General features: G+C 44.3%; 1 protein-coding gene and 2 non-coding genes across 9 annotated transcripts in view; all 3 read left to right on the top strand.

The window, feature by feature from the left end:
* Window positions 1–2,202: 2,202 nt before the first annotated feature.
* The window catches only part of SYNCRIP (synaptotagmin binding cytoplasmic RNA interacting protein), a 49,731-nt gene continuing 24,241 nt past the window's right edge, over window positions 2,203–27,692 (top strand). For 3 of the 7 annotated variants that reach the window (XM_075046564.1, XM_075046563.1, XM_075046561.1), the window contains exons 1-2: window positions 10,614–10,786; window positions 26,931–27,090. In XM_075046564.1, coding sequence (XP_074902665.1) covers window positions 26,943–27,090 — 148 coding nt within the window. In that variant the 5' untranslated portion in view covers window positions 10,614–10,786; window positions 26,931–26,942. Of the gene's footprint in view, window positions 2,253–4,181; window positions 4,238–5,047; window positions 5,114–5,686; window positions 5,778–7,029; window positions 7,060–7,977; window positions 8,023–8,810; window positions 10,787–21,871; window positions 21,887–25,212; window positions 25,395–26,930; window positions 27,091–27,692 lie in introns of those variants that run through there. The other 4 variants (XR_012653044.1, XM_075046566.1, XM_075046565.1 and 1 more) reach the window with 4 other exon arrangements.
* On the top strand, window positions 5,934–6,000 carry LOC142039905 (small nucleolar RNA SNORD50). The gene has a single exon (XR_012653088.1). It is a non-coding gene; the product is annotated as a small nucleolar RNA SNORD50 (small nucleolar RNA).
* Window positions 8,568–8,638, top strand: LOC142039904 (small nucleolar RNA SNORD50). Its single transcript, XR_012653087.1, has one exon. It is a non-coding gene; the product is annotated as a small nucleolar RNA SNORD50 (small nucleolar RNA).

The following is a 27,692-nucleotide window of genomic DNA, read 5'->3' as shown; positions in this document are numbered from 1 at the left end:
GGTAACATTGCAAGGTGCAAGGCTCCCTGAGGTAAGTGTACACCCATGTTTCTCCTGCAAAGATCACAATACAGAGCAGGACCCCGCAGCCGTGGACAGGCCCTTCATCATCTTATTATTTATAGCCTTCTTATAATTGCAAACCACAATAGTACTCATTCATGCTTTATATAATGTACTTTGGGCTTAAATTATGAGTCTGTCTATTTTTTCCCCTGAAAAGAAATTCCATTCCTACATACATAGAAGCCCTGCAAAAAGCCGTAATTATTTAGGACTTAGGAAAGAAATGGTAAGGAGTTGCCTTCTTTCTTTAGGGCTAATGGAGTCGTGATTACTTCGCTTACCTTTAACCCTGATGTCACTAAGGAAGGGTGGGTTAACATTTTCAGTGCCATGGTCACCAGGATAGACAACAATGGCGTAAACTGCTTGCCTGTGCCCAAGTTCAGCTGCTGAGCCTGCGTGAAGCACTAGAAACTATTCCCTGATGCTTATTGCTTCCCGCTCTCTCTCCTACAGAAATAGCAGCTCAAACAAGTGCACGTAGGAGGCTCTGAGAAAAAGGCACCATGTAGACCTTTTTTCTTGTGCCTCTACAGCAGAAAAGGTGGTGGGTCAGCTGCAGCTTGCACTCTGCCATTTGTGTCACTCTGCTTGAGGTCAAGAGTAAGATTTCAGACAGGTAAAATGGGATGTGGAAGATGAAAAGCAGAGAGGAAATAAGTGTTGTCTCCTGCCATGAGCTGCAGAAGAAAACATGTTTAAAATTTGTCAACTATTTCGTTTTTTCCTGGTAGTATTAATCTCAGTAATCTTAAGAATTGCCAGGTATTTTAGCACTTTACAACTCACTTTTCTAGACTTCCCTTATCTGTTCCCAACAGTTAGAGCCTTCTATTGAGAGTCCATCTTGTGTACTGTTGTTTTTTGTAGTATTCTTAACAACTTGTCAAAACACCAAAAAATTTTTTGAGCTTTTCTTCATCCTTCCTTGTTTTTCCTGGTTTCCTCAACTAAGTTGATTGATATACTAAACCTCTCAATAAACGGGCAGACAAAAAAGTTAGACTATTTATAAACAATTAGTGAGAACTTCCATAAATATTGTGAGAATTTAGGATGTGGTTTCACATCAGTTAAAATGTCATCTGGGCCGTAGCGGTCCTCCCATCCCCACTGTAGCCCAGATACCCGCTCCCGCTTCTTTCACTAGCACTGCCACAGTGGTACGGGAGGTCGATTCAGCTGGAGACTAAGCTGCTTTCTGACTGAGTGCAACTTCCAGTGGCTAAAGCTGTGCCGGGACTGGGGGAGCCCACTCTTGGGTTGACTGTGGAATCGCATCCTTAGTCTTTCTAGAGTAAAAAACTGCAGAAAGCTTTCTTTTTTTTGTCTGTTGTGGGTAAGAGGAGATTTTTCAGCCCCGATGACCTGTAATGTTATACAGGGATAAAGCATTGCGTGCTACTTCCAAAAAGGGAAAGGGTGTGCATGTGGTTAAGGTTTCAGAAACATCTAATTAGAGAGGAAGGAGAGCTGAAACATTCAGGCATGGCGATGGAAGCTTAACCAGTTGGAGTCCTGGGGAACAGTGACAGAAGATATAAGAAACAAGTACTCAACGGACAACGTTTTTCCTGAGTTTTGTAAGCTGTTCTCAGGTTCCCGCCTTCACTTGCTCGCTCTGCGTTTGATGCACAAACCCTGTAATGCAAAATGCACAAACAGCACCGGGATCGTAAGCCGGACGCCAGCGCTCATTCCTTCTCTCCCCTCAGGGCAGCCCCTCCCGTCTGCTCCCCTCCGGCCCCCTGCTCCTGCCCGCTCGGAAGGGCGGGCAGCCGAGTCCGCAGCATCCCCCACCCCCGTCCCTGGGTTGCGGAAGGCCTGCGGCGCAGGCCCCGGCCTGAGGAGTCCCGGCTGAGGCGGGCCCGGCCCCGGGGCGGCTTCACCCACGGCCGCTCGGCAGCCGCGGGGCCGGTGGCTGCCGCCAGGGCGGCGCTGCCGGGGCCCCTCAGCGGGGCCGCAGCCGGGCTCTGCCGGCAACGCCTCAGCGGCCGCGAGCCCGCCAACGGCCTCGGCCGCCCGGGGAGGGCCGCGCGCGCGCCGGAGGAGAAAGGCGCGGCCCCGCCCCTCGGCGCGCGGGGGAGAGGGGCGGGGCCAGCCTCGTTCCCACCCCGCAGCGTACCTATAAAGCTGGCGAGCGCCCCCTCGCCCTCTCTTTTCCTGGGGAACCTCCGCACCGGCGGGTAAGGTAGCGGCCGGGGCTGCTCCCCGAGCGGGGCTGGAGGGGCGCCCGCGCTGCTTCGTTTTCTGCTCGCCTGTTGGGGGGGCTCGCCCGCGGCGCCGCTCGCGTAGGGCTTGGAGCTGGCAGGTGAGGCTCGCACCTCGGAGCCGCGGGCGGGGCGGGCACGGCCAGGCGCAAGCCAGCCGCGGGGCCGCAGCCGCCGTGTACGCCGCCCCGCTGCGGCGCCGGCGGCTGGGGGGGGGGGGGGGGCAGCGGACTACAGGTCCCGGCAGGCCTCGCGGCTCCGCGGCGGGGGAGGCGGGCGTGCGGCGCGGCCGAGTTCCCCCGCCGGAAGCGGTGTCCCGCGGCGCGGTGCACTCTGGGATGGGTAGTTCGGAGGCGGGGGCGGCTGGCGCGGGCGGCGGGGTACCATTTTGCCCTGGCGCGGGCGGCGCCCGGCGAGGCGCTGCCTGGCCTGCGCCATTTTGATGGGTAGCCGGCCCGGCCGGAGGGAGGCGGCGGGGACGCGGGCCGTGTCGGGTACCTTCGGGGGCTGGTGAAACGAATGCTGCCCGCCAGTGACGCCAGCTCTTAATTGCTGAGGCTGGGAGCAGCCCCTTGCCGGGGCCACGCAGCCTTCCGCTTCGCTCGGTCCTCGTTTGAATTAGTGCTTGGAACGCTGGCCCGTGCTGGTGAATGAAGTCGGTCACGACTAAACATCGCGATGAGAACGAGGGGAGTTGGTGAGAGGTTAGGGCGCCTCGAATAAGGTGGAGTTGCCTTGTTCGTTTGACAGAGGGCTGGTGCACACATTCGCGTTGCCTGCGTGTGTTTCCGAGGGCTCGGCCATCGGCATCATGGAATTGTCCGGCCGCAGAAGACTCTTAAAAATACAGTTGCTGTAAAATCAGCATATGGTGCCAAGAAAAAAACACCGCAGTCTTTTCTTGCTTTTTTTAATGTTAATCATGAAATTACTTTAAAGTTTTAACTATTAAAGTTGCCTTTTCTTTTTTCGCTAGGCAATGAGACAGCAGAATAAAGAGAGATTTATTTTAAAAAATGACATAACACACAAAAACCCAGCTTCACGTGGACTTAGGATGCCTTTTTTCCCCTTTTGCGATGCTAGTGTCATTGAGCCGTAGTACTTCTGGGAGAATGGGCAATACAGTAAATAAAATACAGCTAGGATTCTAGGCTCTTATCTGCAAGTAAAGATTAGGAGGTGTTTTCATTCACGTAGGAGGTTGTCGGGTGCATTCATTCCGTGTTGTATTAGCTTGTCTGATAGCCTGAGTCACATGTTAAGATTACTGAACAGTAAAATTTTTGAATCTTTAGAAGCCATTAGTAACTTCTGGTTATTGGGTGTAATAAGCAAGCTTAACTCAAGATTTTCCATAGCTTAAAATGTTGTTGTGATCTGAAACAAAACATTTATAAGTTAAGTTATCTTTAATGGATTGCTACATTTATTTGATCTATTTAAGTATTGTATATGACAAAACATACTTTGTCACGTGTTTCTTTGCCTGGTTGAGTTGATAGATTTAAATACTTGCTATGTGGTGAAAACTGAACTCTCTAAACCAATTGAAATCAGTGCTTATACTTAAAAGGGCTGAAACCTTGAGATGACGAATTTTCATTAAAAATCCTTTGGACTGAAGTTTAATAGTACATGCAGTTATTTGTAGAAATTTGTTTTTAATATGGGATTTCAAGTGGATGTAACTTGTAACTCCTTTGTTACTTAAAAATGGCTGCATGTGTTGCTGCTTTCTAAAAGGCCTCCTGCAAACTTAAGACTTGGGTATGTAACATATTATTGCTTCTGAGACTCGAGAGATTGTTTATGATTATTGTCTCATAATGTGTGTGACTTAGTGGCCCAGTAATAAGAATCTGCTGATTTCAAATATTAAGCTTGTTTACTATTTGTTTTTAGGTATGATGGAGAGGAGGTTTTCAGTGGTGTCCAATACATTGTACAGAATCATTAAGGTAATGGCTGGAATTTTTAATTTTGTTGCTCTAGAAGTGGCACTACATCTCTGCTGTTGATCAAGATAATAAATGCTTCCATTTCTTACTTGGTTTCCCTGGTTTTGTCTGTCAAAAGTATGGAATGTGTTAAGTGCCAGAGACTTGTAATCTTTGTATGGTTACTGAGTGGGATAAAAAATAAGAACAAGCTGCAGTATATTGCATTTTCATAGTTGCCATCAAACTGATGAGTAATTATTTGATGATTTTTTTGTGTGTGCTCTTCTCTGACTTAAGGTCAGTTATTCTTAGTTTCATTTCTTTTGCTGTGGCATTTAAATAAGCATGAAGACCCATGTGATAAATCACTTGGTTAACTTGTGCTAAATTAAACCGATTTCAGAGATGGTGCGAGTTAGCTGTCTGGCCTCAGATGTGTGTTGGAGTTAATGTGAATCTACATACGTGACCATCTTTGAATGTAACTATTGAGGTAATGGTCCTGCAAGCTATGGACAGATAGTATTGCATTGTGAATAAATCCATGGCCACTCATAAATATTTTTGAAACAGAAGCTTGAATGTTCTGGTTCTTCAGACATTGTAACAGTTGCAAAATGGTCTAAAACCAATTCAGGGTAACTTTTTCTAGTGCATACAAAATTTCAACTTGTAAAGTATTGAAGACTGTTCTAGACCAATATTGAAATGTTGTATGACAAAGTGAATTTTTATGTTTCTGACATAGTAACATGAAAGATGATGCTAGACCACAGCAAGAGACATTTTCTACTTTTAAAGATTATTTTTCTTTAATTTCAATTTTAGCCCTTCATGGAAGTGCCATCAGAAGTAGAAGAATACTTGGTACACACAAGTGGATTTTCCTGAAAGGTGTGTATGTTTTGAACGATCAGTGGAGATAATTTAATATAAATAAATGGATTAGCAAAATATATGTATGGTTAAATTAGTGTGATATTAGTTTTTAAATTGAAGTATCGTATTTCAGGCATGTTTGACATGGTCTAGAACTGTGTAGGCTGGGGAGTTGGTGAATAGTTTATTTGGGTTACTGTCGGAGGAGCTGGTAAAATATGCCTATCTGAAGTGTTCACCCTAAATCTGACAAAAATTACCTCTAGATGGCTTTTAATTGTGAATTTGCACTTTGTTGGGAGATTGGTATAAGAAGGTGTTTAGGTGAAGAAAACAAAGGGGACATCTAGAGACTTGTTAATATAAACAGGCACATGGGGTTCCAATTTTTTGAAGAGTATAGTTGATATTATCACCTTTTGGAAATGCTAAGAAATAACTTCAGGATCTGTAGTCAGTTTAATTTTACTCAAATGCTTACAATCAGTGGGTGGGAGGAAGGGGGATCCATGAGAGTAAAACTTGGTTGTTCTGAATGGGTTGTGCTGTATTACACATTAACATGTTGTAATTGATTATTTTACTCAGATTTCTAGAATGGCATGAACAGTTTCTAACAATGGGAATGTCAGGTGTCCTGGTGAAGGATTTCCTGGCAGCTGTAGTACAACAGATAGAGGTAATATTTATTGATTAAGCAGCTGAAAATTTTTGTTAATTGTAATGTATTCCCTTTTCAGTACATCTGCATATGAAAGACAATAAAGCTTATTTTGTGGAATATATGAGTGTATGAATTGTGCTACAGTTCCCAGTTACTGATACTTAAGTGGTGAATCATGATGAAACTGCCAAACCTGATATGTTGATGAGAAACTTCATACGGATCTGGCTACTGAGATGAAACCACTTAAATAATTCTTTCCAGAAGTCACTTAGTCTTTCAGTCATTATCCCAGTTGGTGTTAATTTCATTGCTGTCGCTGGGTACAGGCTAGATGCCACCATGTTCCAGGTTGTGAATAAGAATGTTGGTGCATTATTTAAACTCTCCTCAGCCCCATGTTGACATGGGTATGTGCTGTTGCAAAAGCTAGCATCTTTAAAGAGCAGAGAGAGAGGGAAGTGTTAGATGCCTATATGTGAGGTATCCTGCCTTATAGTGGGTAAATAACAAACATTAGCCAGGTATTAAGTGCCCTGCTAAGGAAGTGTTGCTGGTGTTTGAAAGCTAGTGATGGCATTTGCACTTTGACCCTCTTAGGATAGTTAACTTGGGGCTCACTCAGATGTGAGCATTTAGGAAAAGTAATGTTAATGATTAAAGGTGGAATTTGATTGTGAACTGCAATGAATTCTAATTATATTAAAGCTGTTTCAGCTCCACAGCTAAACTAATTCAGAAGGGCTAGTATAACATTATACTTGCAGCAGGCAAAAAGCATGCTTGTGAACACTTAATGTGCATTGAGAGTATTGGTAGTGGTTTCTCCCGAGAACTTCATTCTTACCCAGGTACCTGAATCTAATCTTTTCCAATGAAATTCACTTTAATTGCAGTGGTTCTTGAGTATCTGCAGGTTGTTTTTAGTTAGGAAGTTAAAATCTAAAATCTGAGGACAAGTTCTAACTTTCCTGTTGTACTACAACATCTGTATTTTTATTCCATTCCATATTAATGAAAGGTACCTTTAAATAACTTCCTAACTACCAGGAGTTTCTTTTGAACAACAGGCTTTGTCCCACTATGTGAAGTTCAAATGTGTGAGTGAAACTTCTTGTGCAGCAGTGCTACCTATAAAATGCTGTATTGTTTAGACAGGCAATATTACAAGTAGGAAGTGGAGTGACTTACATGGCTGATGTAAAGAAAGGTTGGAAGTAACAAGCCTTGCTAGTGTAACTAACCAGTGCATTTTATGTCTCTGCAGAGATGCTTGGGTGCTGCTTCTCAGTTGAAGGTATGAATTCCAATAAATGTTACGATTAATTTAAACGCTTGATGTGGGAGTGACTAAAACCATTAAAAATGGCTTAAAACCATTGGTATGTCTGATGAATGAAGCACCTATCCCAAACCTGACCGATTGCTTGATGAAAAACACATGTGAATCTGACTTTAGACTACTCTAACACCAGAACAGGTGATATGTTTGAAGATCGTGGGCTTCATGGCCTGTACATACCTTGAAACTCAGCAAAACTGGTTTAAATAACTAATGATAATTTTTAAATGCCTGCTTTAAAAAATTGCATTGTTGTCAACCCCATTTATAAGCAGGAGGTGACATGTAAACTGTTGTATTACAAATGGCATATCTGAAGTGGAGTGGGGTTTGTGTGTATCTGCATAATGGAAAACAGGGTGAAACATTCAATGATCTATCTTGGCCTTTTTTTGAATTTGCAGTTCTAGTTTAGAGGTAGTCTCAATTTTCCTGTTGCTTGCAGGAGAGTTGTATGTAGAAAAATGTGGTCTGGATGTAGTTTCTTATTTAATGCTTGCTTGTTGGTGGATTTTTAGCTTCTGGAGTTTTTAATGTTTTGATAGAAGGTGAGAGCCAGTTGTTAGCTAATTTTCAGATATGATCTTTTTGACAAATTCTCGTAGGAGAGGGGGAATTATACTTGATTGGTTAGTTGCCTGTCGTAGTTCATAGCCAAGTTGAGCTGGGCAAGAGAAGCAAAACAAATTTTACTGTGGCATGACGACACTTCTAAGTTAAGTCTCACAGAAATTGTAGAGTACTGGTACTAATCCAACACAAGTTTGATAATGCGGTTTGGTCTGTATGAGAGACTAAATAGATGGCAAGTTGTATTTTGAGTGCTGGAAGAAAATTTTTCTGAACTAATGTCTTTTTTTTTTTTTTACACAGGAAAATGGTCAAAAATGTAGGAACAAATACTTTTAGCTTACTCAGGTATGCAACTGAAAAGCTAAACATATTCTCACCTTAAGTCTAAAGGAACTCTGTGCTTACAGTTCATATCCCTTTAGCTAGTTTGAGTCAGCTGTCCTGGCTGTGCTCCCTCCCAGCTTCTTGTGCACCTCCTCACTGGCAGACCATGGGAAACTGAAAAGTCCTAGCCTTGGGATAAGTGCCACTTAACAACAGCCTAAAACATCAGTGGGTTATCAACATTATTCTCACACTAAATCCAAAACGCACTGTACCAGCTACTAGGAAGAAAATTAACTCTATCCCAGTTGAAACCAGGACAGTACAGTAACTAATTCTGTACATAGTTGGAATTTAAGAACACTTGTTCCCCAAGGCCCGATGTGTGCTGATAGCTGTGCCTAACCTTGGTTAGCTTTCAAACCTACATGTAGTTTTAAATAATTGTACATTATTATTGAAACATGTCAAAGGACTAGAGAATGTTTAATTTATTTTATTGCAATCAGAAACCCTATAGGAAAACCATACATTTCCTATTAAATTTTTCTGTATTGCTTTTGTCTCATCTGTGATGATCCTATCCCGAACCTGAATTCTTTGTTGAAAAACCTAATACGGATCCGGAATCTGAGATGAGACAAAAAGATTTGATTTAAACTTACTGAAAAGTGTTATGTCTGTGGGGTTGTAGGTTTTGTTACAGAAACAGTAACACCTTAATGTATTAAGTGTTGTGTGCTTACTTGCAAATTGAAATTTTTCCCTCAAATGAACCATTTTACTTAGACCTTGTTCTCTTTTTCCAGTGATGAGTTGGAACGCTTTGTCAGTGCTGCCAGACAAATGTGGATGATCTGTAACTGGAAGTATAACACCTGAAGAGTTTTTGTGGCTTGGAGTGGGATGCCATGCTTTTAGAAGCCTGCTAAGGCAGCTGCTGCAGTTTTGTTAAGCGGATACTGTTTTCAGAAACTGCATGTGAACCAAAATCACTGTCTCTGTGTATTTAAAATAGACCTTTTCCCAAAACACTGAGCTGCCCTCTGTAGGAAGGGTAGCAGCAATATTAGAGAAATAAGTGTTGAGCTTCAATACATGGAAAAATCCCTGAGAGTATTTGCCCTTTTAAAATATCATAAGGGTATATAGACTTGCTGATACTGAACATCTGTAATAACTCAAAATAACAGAACTCACAGGTAGGCCCTGTAAAGATGGGGAGAAAGCAAAATGGGTACACATTCAAACCAATGAGTCAGCTTTTTGAGGGTGGTGTCATTCAGGAGATGGGAGGAAGTAGACGAGGTTGTGGTGGTACAGAAGCATAAATGTGAAACACTTGTAAGAAAAATTCAAGTGTCATGAGGAAAGTCATGGTTACAGAAAAGGCAAGGTCTAAAGCTTGCATTGCTGTCTGTATCTAGTGAGGGGAGAGAGGAACTGGGCTTTTGTGGGCTGCCACTTCAGCATGAAAAGACCAGTGCCAGAACAGTGGAACTGCCCTTTGAGGTGTATGCTGGCAGTGTTACCTGCTTGCTGTGAGGGGAAAGAGGTCAGTAGTGGGAGACGGGAGTACACACGTTGGAACTTTTGCTTTGAGGATTCACTTGAAAACGTAATGGTCCTGTATCGTAGTAACAGCATATTTGCTGTATTCAGCAAATTGACACTCTTCCACAGAGGAATGAAGGATCACAAATTGGTCACAGATTAAGTTGGCTTTTAAAGACAAATCATTATGTACATAAACTGCGGTCTGCTTTAAAGCAGGACTCTCAAACCTAATTGTCAGGAATGGTTTATGAAGGAAGAAACAGAATGGCATGATACTTAAAAATTGATATTGCTACAGTTGCAGAATCATTCCAAAATACAGAAAAAATACCCTATAGTCTTCAGCCAAAAATGACAGCATTGGATGCCAGCAGCTCTCTTCCTTTGGAGAGTTGGAGGAATTCCTATAGTTCATGAAATGTGCATATCTCTAAATGACAAATTCCATGAAAAGCCCAATTTTCTGTCCAAGCAGTATCGTGAAGTGCAAAACACTAGTAGTAGCAGCACCTAAAGCATTGGGAATGTCAAAAATAAGTATCTGAGTACTAAAATGTACACTTAAGCTGACTGAAATCCAGGAGTGTATTGGCTCACTGAGCATCTCCTATGCTTTGGTTATTGTTAATAAGCAGTAACCAGCTACTTTGGCTAAAGGCTGCTCCTTTTGAGCAAGCAGCTGTGTAAATCAGTCTAGCGGATATATCAAAATCTGCAGAAATTTACTACGGAACAGTTTTCCTTTCATTGCTTTCAATGATTTATTATTTCTGTTAAATGTTACTGAAAAGGGTAAGTATTTCCATGTGCCATGTTTTGTACATGTTCTTTCTTGAATAAAGATGAGGATGTGAAAAACCTAGCTGTTGCACATGAGGTCTGTAGTTGCACCACGGTGTTCTTTGACAGCTTGTGCTTGCCAAGAGGCAACGTGACCTTGTGGCACCGACTGGTACAGCACATACTGGACATGTGATACTCCACATTGTGCTCGAGTGACTCCTGGACAACAAACTTTATTAGTGATTATGCACTTCAGAAGTGGGAAGGGACCAGTTTCCATCTTTTGCCCACTGCAGTTCCATGAAAAGTCTGGATGCTGCTGACAGCATCTAGTGAAGCTGCTTTGATGGTAGGTCAGGAAGTTGCCAGTCCTAGCTAGGTCAGCCTCCTGGAGGAAAAAAGATGTCGAAGACCAGAGAAATAAGCAATACAACAGTGATACTTGGTAAGTACTTTGTTAGATGCTCTAAAAGAATCTGTATATGACTTGCATTACAGGGCCAGAAAAGTGTGTGGCATGCATTTTGGAGTGTAAAGGTACCATCTTTTTATCCTTTGGGCTGACACTAACACGAAATATGGAAGCTTTTAAGGAGGTACTGCTATGTCCAGTAAGGTTGAGGAGAATGAGTTCATGTGATTTCTGGGATCAAAGACTGATATTCAGGATTGTGGGTGGCACTTCAGGTACCCAGAGTACTTCACATCAACGTGCTGTATGTTCTAAAACATTCCTTGGGCATGGTCTCTGATCTAGGATTGACACTATTAGATGGATAAAGGGTGCCAGAGAATGTTATCATGCCTATCAGGTGGTTGAGGCCTATTGGCACTAGCAGTGTTTAATCACGAGAAAGGTACCTCTCGCTTGGCATAGAAAAAGGTAGATGTGGCCAGTGATATGGCATATTGGCTATTTAGCTGGATACCTTTCTGCATGAATGCTCCTGTGGTTTAGGGCTGCAGAAGATGAAAAAAGTGTATTAATAGTGTAGAAAGAGATGTTCACAAAAATGAACAAACATTTTAACCATGATACTGCACAGGTTTTGGAATATAGAACTAGTGAAAATGATGTAGGGAGATCATTTTTGTAACTAATTTTAAGATGGAAAGAGTAATACTTGTAATGGCTTTTTTGCTTGGTGGGTGGGGGATGATGTGTTTGCAAACCACTTGTGGATTTAGTTCTGGTATGTTTTTTGAGTCTGGTAAGATGTTTTATACAAGTGATTGAGAGGAGATGTAGTTCTGAAGAGTTACTGCATGACACATTCGGAACACGTGGCATGAGATTTCTCTGTGCAAAAGTACTTTATTAAACGTCACTTTTAGAAAATAGCTTGCTAGATTTAAAGCTTTGACTTGACTGTGCAGTAGACAGCATGAAAGCATTTTGCATTTGGTGCTTTAAATAGTCTGGTGAAATCTTGCAGTAACCATCATTAGTGTTGAACTTAGAAGTGTCACATGGCTGTTGGGCTGTGGTCCAGGAAATCAATGGTTAGACAAACTTTGTTCTGGAATATTGCCATGTATCGGTCTTAGTAGCTGGGCAAAAAAAAGCAGACCCTTTTTTGAGTTAAATGAGTGACAAGCAAGAGGAATACCTTGCTGCCACAACAAAGATAGAAGAGTTGGCTTTGCATAAATGCTTTACTACCATTTAAGTAATGAGGTCCCTGTTAAGGTGGGAGGTTTTGTCTGTTGCTGAAGAACTTGTCTTGCCGGTGGAGGCTGTAGATCTGTAAACAGGGTTGCAAGTGAGCGAAACTAAGCTAGCAGTGGTTATCTCTCCACAGCACCCCCACTGCTATGTGAATGCGTTTGCTGGTGTGAAGCCTGCTTGAAGCAACAGATCCTGGTGAACAGAAATTGCAGTGTAAGCTGCACTGTCAAGCTACCAGCCTGCAGAGAAGTGTGCTGCCTTGGCTGCAGCTGTATCGTGTGCCAGCTTCAGTGGGGTTGCTGCCTTCTGGTGTAGGCAAGCTCTTAATTGTATAAACCTGCCGTATAAAGTTTGGGTATGAATTTTACTGATTAAAAATGGGCATTGAAATTAAGTAACAGTTGGTAGAGAGAGGGACTCCTTAAGACAGTCAGACATGGACACAGCAGAGTGAGCAAAGTGTTAGACTTTGCCCAAGGAAAGGTATTCTCTTTATTGGAGAGTATTTAACCCTGACTTTGGGTCTGTAGTTTTTCTGCACACCCCCTCTCACAGTTCAGAGGACAAAGTTTTGAGTTATAATCTGGAGTATGAATGAATTTAATGTATGAATGGTAATTTCAGGTGAGTAGAGTATAGATGGAGGCCTTTGTATGCTGTATAAATAAATGTGTCCAATGATTTATATTTGCAGTACTTTGTTATTAGAACTGGTATGACAAGCATTTTTGCTTGTCTGCCCTTGTCTGTTTTCTCTTGGAGGATATAAACTGGAAAAGTAATATTAAAATGATGAATTCCACTTTCTTTCAAACATCATGTGGCTTTTTAGTTGACAGTCCAGTTGAGTTATCGGGGCTATGAAGACAGTACTTCTCTGCCATTGTTTCAAACTTCCTGCAGGCTCTGGAGGACAAAGTGGTGTTTGATGCTCAGAAGAATGGCTGTATTGAGTGGGACAAAGTCTGCCTCGCTCAGTATTCTGTCTGAGGATGACCAGTATAAGGAACAGCAGAAGTATAGAGAGCCTTTCCAGCAGTTTGCATGGGAATTTCCTGAGGAGATTTTAATTTGTATTTGAATGTTATGTGGGCTGTAAAATACATGAAATAGTGCATATTTTAGTAATTGCAGAGCCAGGGAGATTGGGAAGGGGCTAAAGTAAAAGATTTTTTTCCTCTTTGAAGCCAATGGCATTTTCAACTCACATTAATGAAAACCGTGATAAATGGAGTCCCGTTAAGGCCCCAGTGCTAGGCCAGCTTTACTGTTTGAGCTGTGTTGGAGGTGAAAATCTGAAATACTGATGGGTGCTCTTACCTTGAGTACCCCTGAGCTACACTTCAGCCTTCTCACCAGACCAATCACAAGGAAAAAAAATGGTGGTTATTGAAGTTCTCAGTAACTGAAGGAATATTGTCCCAGCAATGATGGTACTAGCTTTATGGTTGCGGGTGAAGAATGATTAAAATCTGTCCTAAAATAAAGTCCAGTCATTGTTTTATATATGTGGAAGGAAGCTAGGAAGAGATGGAACAGACTAAATAGGAAATGCTTAGACTTTATGTTGAAACTGGTAAGTTGATTAAAAAATAAAGGTTGTATTTTTAAATAATCTTAAGATCATTGAAGAGGAAGAATACATAGCTACCATTAAATGAGTGTACTTCATCTTACTTTGACAAAATAGGAAATAATTTGCTCTAGCCTTAGTTGTTTGTTTTTTTCAGTCAGAATGAGGGATGTTGCAGATAGTAGAGACCTGAAAGAAACATTTGAGAATTAAACTCTAAGTGTGTTAGCTCTGTCTAGTAGTTAGGTCATTTTCTGCAGCAGAAAATAAAGCAAATTGCTTCACTATCTTAGTTTAATTTCTTGCACTCCATTAGAAGAGTGCGATATTGAAACACAGTGAGTGGCAGTTCTTAATGTCATTTGGACTTCACAAGTTAAACAGTTCAGAATATAATTATTCATTCCCCAGTGTATCTTAGAGTAAACATTTGCTGAAAGTAGTTGGATTATGTAGTTTCTGAAAATTGTATTAAGCTACCTATTTGCTGTTGCAAGCAAAAAAGAGGCTTGGTTTGTGGGAATTAATGCTCCCCCCTCTTCCTGTTTTACAGATTATAAACCACATAATATAAAATAAGTTTAACGGCAGGAACAGGAGTTATCTTCAGAACATCTTAAAATAGTATTTTATAATAAATGGTATCACAGTGCTGAGAATGTTTGCCCCCCCAAAAACTTGGGGGGGGGGAACAGTGGGGTTTTGAAAACATGTTTTTGAAGTATGGTTACAGTTGCCAGAATTGGCTTGTCTTCATTTACCTGTACTTGAATTTAAGTTCTGTTGCTTTTAGCTTACAAATATGAAGAAAGATGGTTTGCCAGGAGTTCCACAGATTTGGAGAGAGACCTCACTTGTTCTTGTAAGGATCTGAAATTATCAAGAACTGAAGACCACCAGTGCTACTGCCTGATAAGATGGCAGGAGGAGAAACATCCTTTTAGATGTTCCTGCCCTATTTCTGAGGATATGCCTCTTAACACTTAAACCTCTTAGGGTTGTCTGAATGTGGCAGCCTATGGTGCCTATGACTTGCCACAGGGAGAGAAGATAGTCCTGTAAGGAAAGGGTATTCATTGCACACAAGACTAGGGTATCTGGATATTAGACTCTTTAAGTGCGAATTGAGTCTTAGACTATTGGAGGAGTAAATAGTCAAATACTTACTAAATGAAATATCTTCCACCAAAGGAGTCAAAAAGTAGGTGTTCGGAATAAAGATTTTTTTTCTGCTCAAAATCCATACTGCTACATCTTCTGCTGTGACAGGAGCCTAACTTCCTACCCTGAGAAGTGAAATGCTCTGTAGTGCTCCCAGCCTCTGGCCTCAGGGCAGCAGTTCTGAGGCTGTTGACATACTGTGGGGTGATGTCATACTTTGGCCCTTTTGATTTCAAGTTTTAAGTTCTAACATGGTTATGTGGAAGGTCTTGTGAGCAATATGTCATTAGTGAGCTGTGATGTAAGGACCATTTTCTTCCTGATTGCTATTACCTGACTGCACTAACTTTCAAAGGAAAAAGCCACTTAGCTTCTGGTTTGGGTTGAAGAAGTTTAACAGTGACCAGTATGGTTGCCTATAATGATACTGTGTTGTATCCTCACCTACCTGTAAGAAAAGAAAATGCTCTACCAAGGAGAGGTATTCTGTAATTCTGTGGTAGTGCTCCTGGAGGTGTTTTGCCTCTTAGGCTTACCTGCTGCTTTTCCCTAAAGGCTAGTTTGGGCTTTCTAGCTGTGATTCCACTGAAGTGTGACCAGGAAATCTTAAAAGTGTTTTTGATTCTCAACTAGGAAAAATGCTTTTAAATTGATAAAAGGAGTATGCATATTTGTTCTTTCACTGAAATTATAATTTCTATAGAAAGAGCAGATCATTTGTGGAAGCTTGGACTATCTCCCAGAATGAGCTTTCTTACTCAGGGCCAAGGTTGAGACCTTGGTATCCAAAACTATTGTGTAGTCCTCAGCTCTGTTCTGATCTCCTAAAGATCCTATTCATCCTCTTCTGTACTAGTCCTGTTTTGCTTTCCCCAGAAGAGTTATGCATTTAAACATCCCAAGAGCCAAGACAAAAATACAAAATTACAAAAGACTACATACCCATTCAGTATTAATCCCAGAAGGGCTGTAAGAGCAATAGTATATGAAACTTCAGTGAAGGGAAGAAAAAAAGGTCTCTGGGAAATTTTTCTCTGTCTGGGACTCAAGGATATAATAATGAAATTCAAATACCTGTGGAGTTGTAAAAACAAGACCAGTTCCTGTAATTGATGTGGTTTGATAGCTGTCATTTGCTCTTCAGAAATTGGGGACAGAGCCTGCAAATAAGAGTCACTGATTAGCTAAATTGCAAATCTATCAGGAATGTCAGCTAGTTGGGCTTCAGCTTGTTTCAGATGTGGAAGGGAAATACTTTCTTCCCCATTTCTGTGTTGATACTGGGTGCTCTGTGCTGGAAAGTTCCAGGCAATAAAGTAGAAGTTAGAGAAAGGTGAAAGGTGAGTGTTATTTTATGTGAAGATCTTTCCTACTCACAGTTAACACAACGGGGCTAAAAATCAACTGTACTTCTTTGTATAGTATTCTCAGAAGAACCATAACCATTTTTCATGTTCAGAAAGATCTTGATTCTGCAGAAATAGGCTCTGTTGAACTTGCTCTTCTCTCCTTGACTATTTTGAAGGCTGGCGCAGGAATGAACTTTGGTGAAGATGATAGCCTTTTCTATAGCAGCAGCAAAAAAGTATCAGCAGAATTGGCATCCAGCCCTGGAAGCAAACATTCTGAGCTTCTGCTAGAGTGTCCAATAGAAGTATGATGAAGAGGTTTTAAAAAATTCCTGGGCTGTCTTTATTTCATATACAGCCTAATCCTACCTCAGAAATTTGGTGATTAAGATAAATAATATAGAAAATGTTCTGTTGTGTGCCAAGCTACAGATAGTTATCCATGAGATATTTGCTTTCTGTAGTTTGCTGAGGCAGTCTCCCCTTTTACTGGGATTTAACCTTAATATGAATTTAGTAGTCTTTTCTGGGGAGCATAGACTGATTGCTTGCTAAGAAATCTGACTAGAAATTGAGGAGTCAGAAAAAGCCTGAGAAGAAATTCTAATGTGTTATCTGCAGTATTACCTGAGGGTGGAAGAATCCATCTGTGTTACCTCCACTGAGCTATAGAAAGCAGGTGAACTGCTAAGCTGAGAATCTCATGTTTGTTTTGAAAGGTATTTGAATCAAATGTGCATAGCTTACAAAAGTTTCTACCTTAATAGCCCTCCTTTCTTATTTCTGGTTCTAATTTTTTTCCAGTGTGTGCTTAGACTGGAGGAGTTCCTAACATTTTCAGACTAAAAGATTCTTCTGCATGTTGCTTACCACTTCTTTTGGCCACAGCAGATCTCTATCAATACTGTTGATCTGAAATTGGTTAACAGTTTTCAGGCATCAAATTTACTAACCAGGACTGATCTTTTAATAGGAGTTTAAAGTGGTTAAAAATAAAAGGGCACAAAATTACAAACATTTACCTTTTAGTATACACAAGAAGATCTCTTGAGTAAGAATTTTTTTTGTAATTTTTCTTGGGAGAGACATAAGCTATTGTTGTGGATGTGGCAGTAAAATCTAAGAGCACCTGAACTGGAAGGCTATGAAGGAATTTAGAAACTCCTGCAGCTAACTCATCAGTGATTTTAACAAATTTTTTATGGACATGCTCAGATATCTGTATTGATCCTGCTGGAACTAATTGCTATATTGGCAGTAAAAATGTATATTCTCACACAGTTGCACTGACTCTCCTTACTGCTCTATACGTGCCTCCAAACATTGCTATTCATGGTACATGACTCCAGTTGGAGGACACAAGAGCTGCTAGAAGTGTTTTGGTTAATTTGAATGTGGCATCAATAAACAAGTTCACAGGTTTATCAGCCATGTATTTAACTAGTCATAAACTGAAAAAAGATTTTTTTTAAATTAACCCTGATAGATTTAAGTTTTCAAAATGAAACTTCCCTGTAATTGTTCTTACTTGCTGCTACTTTTAAGATCTAAACTTTAAAAAAGAAAAACCAACCCTGTATATTTTTAAAAGGATCAAAGAGACAGTTCTAAGTTTATTTTCTGAAGGCAGATTGAAAGCATAATGTTCTTCATATGTCCCCTGTAGATCACAGAATAGCAATTTATTTTTTTCTGGTGCCCAGTTGCTAGGTAAAATTAAAACTTTCCTTCCCTAGAGAACTAAATTATTGCTTCTAGCAGCATAATGCAGCTGTATTAGTTGTGCCGTATTAAATTACAAATTTGTTCAGGTTTGAGAACAGGTTATGTTGCCTTGTGTAAAACAATGTAGAGATACCTGGTTACTGCTACACAAGCTGGAGTGGGTAAACTTACACACATTCACTGAAGCTCTGTGTTAGCTTAAGATCTAATTCTAGTACCTCTCAAGGCCCATATAAAAGTATAGAGTAGATCTTCCAAAAGAAGACTCTTGAAAAGCAGCAAGCAGAGCCTGAGGTACTGATAGTAATAGTTCTTCATCCTTGTGCTCTAGTCTGGAGTTTGTGCTGTAAATGAGAACTCCCTTAGTGTGGCATACTCCAGGCACCTTTTAAAAAAAAAAAACAAAAACAAGGACAAAATGAAAAAAGCAGTCATATGCAAAAGGTTGTATTGTCTGCTCTTGGGATCTGCAGAAATACTGCATTTATGTAGTCACTTCTGCCTTGTACCTGGCAAGGATTGTAAAAAGGGGCGGGAGGGAAGATTGTTCTGTTCATACAAGGACCTTGAAGACACAAGGTTATTTCAGTTTACCCATGCTTGAAAGGATTTTTAGGTTGTTTGCTTACATGTGAAGTAGTCTGGAACACTTACCTTGGAAGCTCTGTGTTGCAACTGCTGCATCAGGCACTTTCCCTCCTGACTAATCAGCAATGTCATTACTAGTCAACTAAATAGGCCTGTGACATAAGCCCAATCAGTGGCAACTGATCATCCATGCTGTTAAGGGTTAATACAGTCTTTGACAGCTGATGCCTGGGCCAGCTAGCACTGTCTTGTGTGTAATATTTGGGCATGGTTTAGAGGTTAAGGTGGATGAGAGCTTAGCTATGGCAATGCAAGCTGGGCTGTCCACATTTGCCTTATGGCTGAAGAACAGCCCATGACCTGTCCCATCTACCTGTGTGGCAGTGGCTGCTGTGTCCACAGTGCGCTGTGCTCTCCTGGGAAAGATGCCCAGACCTGGGGGAGAATATTCTGCAACCTAATGACATGCTGTCTGCCTTTGGAGATGGGCTTAATGCACAAAGTAACTCACGTGGGGTTAGATGATCCCAAGGGTCCTTTTGTTCTACCCTTCAGTTAGCTTTTGTAAGTGCCAAGTACTGGAATCCTGATGGCTGCTAGTCAGGACAGGGAGATGTTTGGGGACTGCTGTACAGGGATGTAAGGGCAGGGCTGGATGGGTACCTGGAGCAGAGGAAGATCTAAATAGAGCACTCAGTTCTGCATTGACACTTTCACCTGTGGCTCTACTTGCTGAGTTGCAGCTTCAGCACTTGGCTCCCTTGCACTGCGCAAGTGGACAGGATAGCACTACTGTCCTGAGATGACTTTGGGATGTTTTGAAGATGGATACCGAGAGGAACGATCTCTGCAGTTCTTGCATGTGTCCTTCTCGCAAGGCAGAATGCACTAGGATGTGGAGGAATCTTCCTCCAGCCCCTCCATGCTAATTTGATGAAAACTTTGGAGGTGGACAATGACTCTTGTCACTTCTTTGCTGAATATATTGTCTCCTCTTTCCATGGAGCTTTGCCAGGTGCTGACCTAATGGTAACACTCCTCTGTGTAAGAGCTTTAAAGCATCAGATGCTAAGGGGAACAGGACAGAAAAGGCAATAGTAGTTCTGTCCCAACTCTTGCTTTTGTACCCACAGCAATAGTAAGGCAGGTTTTTTTGGTTTTTGGTGGGGTTTTTTTTTCAGATTGGGAAGCCTCTTTCTGTAGTTCCCTCACCCTTGATAAGCTTGTGAACTACTTGTATAGGAAGCCTGTGTTTCATAGGTCTGCAGTAGGATGAGGAATATGTGATTAGAGGGAATCTGGAGGAGGAACAACATTTGCACATATACTTCTGTAGGAAGTGGGAAGGGTTTGGGATGAAAGGAACAGATCGGTGATTGCATGTTCTGCTTGCTGCAATGACAGGGTATTTGTACTGTCAGACCGAAGAGTTAAGACCAACGTTCAATCTCCAGTAATGGGTATTAGCTAAGGGAAAAATGCAAAGATAGGGCAAGAATAGATATGATCGTACTTCCTGGTATGCGCCTCCAGCCTATGCTAATTTTTGCCACAGACTTTAAATTGGGGTGATATCTCTGCATTTAATAATTTTAGATGGGAGTTTCTTCCATTAATTAGGCTAGTTACTTTTGGGCTTTATGGAAATACCTACAGCTTCATGTGACAATGAATTCCCCAACATGGTTGCATGTGTGTAAAAGTAGCTCTTTTTTGCTTTGCTGTCAGTTTGAGTTGGCGTCTCCTCATTCTCCCGTTGGAAGAAAGAATGAACAGTTATCCTCTAGTTTTCTCCATGCCACTTCTGACTTTGTATGCCAGTATTATGTTCCCTCATTTGCCTCTTGTCTGTGTCGGAGGTGTAGGTTCTGAAGAACTCCTAACACTGCTTTTTTTGCCAGTAAGCATAGGGCATTTATAGTTCTTCGTTACAAGGCTGGGCACCTGGATTCTGAGTGATAACAGTCAGTGTGGGATGGCTTTGAGTTGGCATTTCCATATATACGTGGAAACAACTCCACTGTTTTGTGTGCTTGCAAAAATAGAGTGTTCTCCCACTCCTCTTTCAATACTTGCACATTAACCTATACTTATACATTGAATTCTACAGTGATTTGCTCTCCACCCATGGCTGAAAAACTGTGTTAAAATCCTCCAACTTAAATTAGAAGAAAGCTAAAGGTATTAATGGAATGTGAACTAAACTACCTTCTGCTGTTTCTGTTATGACTTTCTCTTACGTACAATGTCACCTCTGGAGTGTTTGATTGGGGGGGGATATACCTGTGCATGGAGGGGGGATGATGTTGACTGCAAAGAGGAAAAAGTAGTGATTGGTATTGGAAAGGATTTAAAAACATAGGTACTTTGCAGAAATAAGCAGTCCAATACCCTTTCTTTCACTGGCACCGTTGCTATAGCACAGCCGTAAAGCAAAAGGGAGAGAAGCAGTACAGAAAGAAGTTGTTTCAAGACCTTCAGTCTCTATATAAAATTCAACACCAAAAGAATTCCTGGAAGAGCCCCATTCCTCGTCATTGCCAGGCTTGTTCTCTGCCCACTAATATCTGGGCAAATATTTAGCAGAATGCAGATGATTTCAACCCTGTACAGTGTCGAGTCTGTAGGAACAGAGTCCTCATTCATTTTGCAGAAATAGAACAATTAAAAATCAGTGAAAAATTAGTTACTTTGGTTTTCAGATTCAGGAAAAAAAATAAAAGTCTTTCCAAATCTTGAGAAAGAAACATCAATTAGTCAGTGGATAGAGCTGTATTTGTAAAGATCGGGATAATGAACCATATCACAGAATCCATCCATCTGCTCAGGCAGGCCCACCTAGAGCGGGTTGCCCAGGACCATGCCCAGATGGCTTTTGAATATCTCCGAGGATGGAGACAACCCCCTGGGCAACCTGTGCCAGTGCTTGGTCACCCTCCCAGTGAAAAAGTGTTTCCTGATGTTCCAAGGGAACCTCCCATGTTTCAGTTTGTGCCCATTGCCTCTGGCCCTGTGAACCACAACCACTAGATTTGCAAACACTTTCTTTGCTGCTTCTGTTTTCCTGACTTAGTTGGAAGAAGTAAAGTGTTTGAAGAGTTAGCAGGTCAAAGTTAGAGGCTTAGAAATAGTTTAAATAAATGGGGGAATAATCTTGATTTTATTTTAATTCGTGCTACCCCTGCCTAGTTTTGGAAAAGTGAGAAGATGCACAAAGGATATAACTGGAAAGAATGTTAAAAGAAAATACTACCATTACTTAAGTTTTAGTCTTCCTTTGCTGAAATCATGTGACAATTTTAGACTGTAAGTTACTTTTTAGAATGGAAGAACTCTCAAATCTGCATATTAAAGTATAAGACTGAGCCTTTCAGTCATATATGAAAAGCTTTCTCTTGAAGAAAATTTCATGTATCTGATTGATCTCTTTTGGTTAATTTCTGACTTGCATTTTTCTCTTAATAGGGACAGGCCTTGTATTTTGTTAACTCAACCCACCTTTAAAGACACAGAGCCTCTGACTGATAGAATGAACAAATTAAACAGACTTCTAATTAAACAGGTATTTCTCCAGATAGTCTTATTTTACCAAGGGTCTCACAGGGCAAGTAGGCCAGCGGCCAGCTGTGCACTACATGAAATAAACTGCAGGCTGCAGTCCTTTCCTGAAGTTAGGTATCCTTACAATATACAGATACATTAATAACTTGGCAGTCTTACCAAGGAGGCTAAGGGCTAGGAATGGGTTGGAAAACGTATTGCTGAGAAACCCCAAGAGTGGCTGAATCATTTCAGAATTGTGCTTGTTTCATTACTGCAAGCAGTGACATTTGCTGTATGACCAGAGTGATCTGCGCCTCTAATGCTGTAGCTGATGGGTTTCATAGCTCAAGTATGGTCAATTCTATGGCTGAGCCTAAATTTCCAATGCATGCATACCTGGGACAGGCTAATGCCGTGCAATCTTAATAGGCATTATAGACACTGAAGGTAAGATTTCCTGTTGAGTCTCCTAGCTTTTCATTCTTTGTTTAGGGTATAATTCTTTATCTGTATATAAGTAGCTCAAAAGGAAAAATTAGACTTTTAATTTTATAGTCAAATTAAATTTATTTTTCACTGCTTTATCTGTGCAACTTTGTAGTTGGTCCTGTTTATAATCACTGCATTTACTGTGGATGCACTGGGGAGGCTCAGACACCCAGCTGTGGCTTCAGTGGGGTTCTGCAGTGGTTACAGTTGGACTAGAGGCAGGCAAGTGTTCCATATTCCAGGAGAATTTAGGAATTAACACAACTTTCATTATCATGGGAAGCTGTCAAGCTTTCAGTTTCACTGCACGTGCCTCCTCGTGTAAATCCAAGTAATCAGGTAAGTGCCTGCAAATGTTCTTGGCAGGGTATTTTTTCCATAGGTATTATACATGATTCAAAAAAAAGAAAAAGAAGACTCATTTTATGATTTCGTGGAACTTTTCCTGGGCATACCGCTTTTGTCTTTGTCCTACTGATATTAGGGCTAATAACTGAGCTATATTTAGAGAAACTGCCTGTCAGACTCTTTGCTTCCTCCTTTCTACATAAAATTTCAAAGGATCAAATAGATGCAACTCAGACTTTGGGTCAGCTGTGGTTTTACATAAGGGTGCAAATCTGTTCACTGCATTTATCCTAGTTGTTTTATTGTTTTTACTTCCATTTTATGGAGGAAAAGGAAAGCGCATAAAAAGGTTTCCCTCTAAAAATGGGCCTAAAAGTGGGAATTGCTTTCTCAGGAGCTTGCCACCTGCAGTTAGTCAGATCCACTGGCTGAGAATTTTAATGAAACATTTTTCACTGTTTTCATTAGTTCCAGGGAACAAATTCAGTTATGAAATTTAGATATTACTTTGTCTCACATCTGTATTGTAAACACCTTCTGTAAACTTCCGAAAATAACATGTTTTGGTGAAGTGTTTTCACTGAAAAAATGCTCTCCAAATGTGTTTTTATTACTCATTGCCCAGCTGATAGCTGTGTTTTTGGAGAAAGTTAGATTTTCAAAGGGTGCAAAATATTCACACTTTTATAAAGTATATGATTAAAAATACCGCACAAGTTTTCACTAAAAAATAGCTTTTCTTTTACTCAAATTGTATTTCCAGAAAGTTTCATTTTTAAAGATTTTTTTTAAAGACAGGGGGAAAGTCTGAGTAAAAATTATTTTTAATGACACTTCCAAATTATAAAGTAGCTGGAATATTTGATAGCATACAGCTGCCTTGTATTTGTTGCTATTTCAGAGTAACCTGTGGAGTGGTTCAGGTTTTAATGAAGCCTTGCTGCTTCAAGTACTTGAGATTTTTCTTGTCTCTCACTGAATACCAGTTCTATGTTTCACATACTTGCACAGCAGCATGGGAGTATTTGTTGACAGTGAACTAACCCTGTAATTGTCCGTGCTTGCTCCACTGTGGAGGCTTAATTGTTCTTAAAACATTGGGAGACACGTTGAAGGTGTTTGGCCGGGTAAGGGGCAGCAGCAGTCGGGTCAGCCTGCCGCTGAGCTGCCTTTGAGGAAGTGAGTAACGCCGTGTGTGCCTTCCTGCCTTCATTTCGCTGTTTTTATCTGGAGTGAACAGGTCTGGCGGAGCTTAGCAGGTCGGTTTCCAGGCTTCTCGTCTGAGGTCTGCGAGACGCGTTAGGAACTGGAATTCAGAAGCGTGCGACGAGGATCCCCAGCAAGGGACCTGCGCCTGACAACGCCGTGTGGCCAGACCCGCCTTCTCCTGCGGCCAGCACCACAAAGTTAAATCGCCAACGAGCGGACGCTCAGAGTCTGGCTGTGGGGAAAGGGCCTCGTTTCTCCGGGCTCGCTGTGGCATTTCGGCCGAGCCGCGCGACGCCCGAGCCCGCCCCGCCGACCACCGCCCGGGCCCGTTTAACGGCGGGTCGGCCGCAGCGACCGAGGGAAACTCCCGTTCCCCTTGGAAAAGCGCTCCCTCCTCACGGCCGCCACGGAGGGCCGGGCCGCTGTGGAGAGCCCGCCTGAGGGGGTGGGGGGGAGCCCCGGTTGCCCCTGAGGGAAGGGGCGCGAGGCGCCTCAGCGCGGCTGCGGCGGGAGCGGAGCGCTGCCGGGCTGGCCGGCAGCCACACAAAGCGCCGCTCTTCCCCCTCCCTTTGTCTGCGTGGCTTTGTCTCCGCCGTTTCTTCCCCCCCCCGGGCCGGGACTCCCCGCCTCCGGTCCGCGGCGGTCCCCTTTGTGCCACCTGCGCGCCGTGGGAACGACCGTTCGCCCAATCCCCGGCCGGCCCGGCGAGCCGCTCCGCCAGCGCCGCTTTTCGCGTGGTGCCCGCACAGGTGCAAGGGCGGCGCGGAAGGCGCCGGGGAAGGCCGGGCGCGCCCCGCACCTCGCCGTCCCGTCCCGTCCCCCCGCGGGGCCCGTCCCGCCGCCGCTGCCGCCGCCTCCTCCTCCTTCCCCCCCACCCCCCCCCCGGCAGCGCGCCCCTGCTGGCTAACGCTCCACCCGGGCGGGAGGGAGAGAGCGGCGGGCGCGCGCCCGCGCGCGCGCGCCGCTCCGCATGGAACGCAGAGCGCGTAAAGGGGACGGAGGGGAGGGGAGGGCAGGAGACGGCGCGCGCGCGCGCGTGCGTGAGGGCGGGGCGGGCGCGCGCGCGCGCGGGCAGCCCGGCGGGCGGGGCGAGGCGATAACCCTTGCGGAGCTGCCTGGGAGACCCCGGGTTTGGGGCTGCGCCAGCGCGCGCGGCGCCTCCTCTTCTCCCCCCCCCGCCCCCCCCCGCTTCCCCCCCCCCCCCCCCGAGCCGAGTGGAAGGGGCTGGGGTTGGTGCCAGCAGCGGCGTGAGCGCTCGAGCGGCCGCCATTTTACGCCAGCTCCAGCACACTGTCCGGACACACCGAGGGAGCGGAGAAGGGGGGCAGCTCCTCAGCACGCCGAGCCGCTAGCCGCGCCCCGAGCCCCTTCGCACGGCGTTTCACCCCCGCAGCGACAGGTCAGGCGCTGGGCGCCGGCGGGCAGGCCGGCGGGCTCGGGCTCGGGCTCAGGCTCGGGCTCGGGCTCGGGCTTCGGAGCGGCGGCAGCCGCCCGCGGAGCGGGGTGGGAAGCGGGCCGGGGCAGGGCCGGGCCGGGCGGCAGAGGGGCTTGAGGCGGCGGAGGGGAGCCGGCGGGCGGGGCGGGAGGCGCACGCTGGGGCCCTGCAGCGCTGTCGGGCCGGGGCCCGGCTGCCAGGCGCTGCGCGATGGGTGGAGGAGCTGGCTGCCTTCGTGGCCGCTGCTGTCGGGCGGGGGGCGGCCGGGCTGGGCCGGTGCCCGCGCGCTAGGCCCGGCGGCTGGCCGGCGCTGGGGAGGCGGCGGCGGCGGCCGGGGGGGCACCCGGGCCGTCCCCGCGCGGGGCGCGTGGCTCTCGCCTCATTGTCCTGCCGGCTCCGCCGCTCCATTCATTGCCCGTGAGGGGCTGGGCCGGGCCGGGCCGGGGGGGAGCCGCGACCTCGGTGCCCGGCGTGTGCGTGGGGAGGGGGGACGGGAGGGGGGGGGCGCGCTCGGGTCTGGCGTGTCCCCGGTCACGTCGTGAGGCGGTGGGCGGCGGGCAGCGGCCTTTCCCGGCCGGGAGCCGGGGCTGGCGGCGGGCCCCTGCATTGTTTCGGGGAGAAGTGTGGCTGGGGGGTGGGGGGGGGGTGGTGGCGGCGGCAGCGGCGGGGCCGGGAAGCGACGCGAGCTCCCGGCCGAGTGGTCAAATCGGGCCCGGGGTGTTGCAACCGTTCTCCGGGGGGAATAGGGTGAGAGGTGGGGAATGGCTGGGGCTTGGGGTGTGGGGGGGGAGCCGCTCCTCCTGCGGGAGTGTGGCGGGGAGGGGGGGAAGTCGGTCACTGGAGGAAGTTGTAGGACATCTGAACGCGCAGAGCACGTGTTTCCATCGGGCTCATGGCGGCTGCCGCTGCCGCCGCCACCGTGGGTGGGTGCGGACTGGGAAGAGCGCTTTGTTCCTCTCGCTTGCCCGGCCGACACCGGAGCGGAGGCGGGAAGGGATCCCGGCCGCGCCTGGGGCCTGGAGAGGCGGCTCGCTCCGGGGGGGGCAGCGAGTTTGCAACGGGAGGTGGAGGCAGCAGCGGGTGTCAGTGACGGTATCGCGGTAGCGGCGGCTGCATGTGGCAGGTTTGCTCTTCCTCCCACCCCCGCCATTGGCTTCTTGCTCCATTTCTAACTTGTTCAGAGGCTCTTAGGGAGTGTGTTAGAGAGACGGAGAGAGGGAGGTGAGTCAGAGTGTCTGGCTGGGTTGTGTAAAACCTGCAGTGAAAGCTACCCCACCCCCGCTAGGCAGTGGTGTTAGGGCTTTCCTTTGTGTTAGTGCTTCTTTTGAGGAATTTTGTGCGTCTTCCAAAGCCAGAAAGTATCAGGGAAGTGGTCTACGGTTATTATTTTCTTTTTTTTTTTTTTTTCTTAAGAACAGGTCAGTCTGTTGCATGTATTGTCACTTGAATTGTTCTTGAAGATATTTTAGCTTAATTATGATGCTTATTGCATTTGAACAGATATCTGGAAACATGGCTACTGAACATGTTAATGGGAATGGTACTGAAGAGCCCATGGATACTTCTGCTGCAGTTACCCATTCTGAGCATTTCCAGACATTGCTTGATGCTGGTTTACCACAGAAAGTTGCTGAAAAACTAGACGAAATTTACGTTGCAGGTAAGATGTAACACTTGCAAAACCACGCTTACAATATTTTATTGGATTCTGCTGTCTTTGGGCTAAAATAGCAACTTTTTGTGGTTTCCAAAAGTATGGGAACTGCAGTCTTACCAAAATCTGTGGATGTTTTCCATTCAGTGCTTTAATTCATCGTAGTATTTTTCAGAGAAGAGTCTTGGGTCTTCCCACTGGGCTGAGGGGTGGGAAGGAGGAGAAGTATGCAGGTGACCATAGCAACAGCTGGAATAGGTAACAGATGATTTTTTCTTAGGAGGAGTAGGTGATGTGGTCTTTGTGCATCTTTTACAGTAGTTGTAGGTAATTGTAAGTAACTGAAGCCTTGGTATTCATCTTCTCATGTAAATGATAATTCGTGATATTGTATTTGGGCTCATGGATGCAAAGGTTATTGTATTGGTTCTCTCAGACACGGTAATAGCTAGCATTTTTTAAGCTTGATTTTTTTTTGGATTGTGGTGGTCACTTTCAGTGCTGCAGTTTATTTGTCTTTATAGGCTTCTCAAAATGTACCAGGGTACCATTGCTAGGCAAGCTAAGTCAGGTTTTGATAGATCCTTCTGAATTCAGCTTCAAGATAC

This window comes from Buteo buteo, chromosome 15 (assembly GCF_964188355.1).
Source record: "Buteo buteo chromosome 15, bButBut1.hap1.1, whole genome shotgun sequence".
Lineage (NCBI taxonomy): Eukaryota > Metazoa > Chordata > Aves > Accipitriformes > Accipitridae > Buteo > Buteo buteo.
This window is presented reverse-complemented; position numbering and strand designations above follow the sequence as displayed.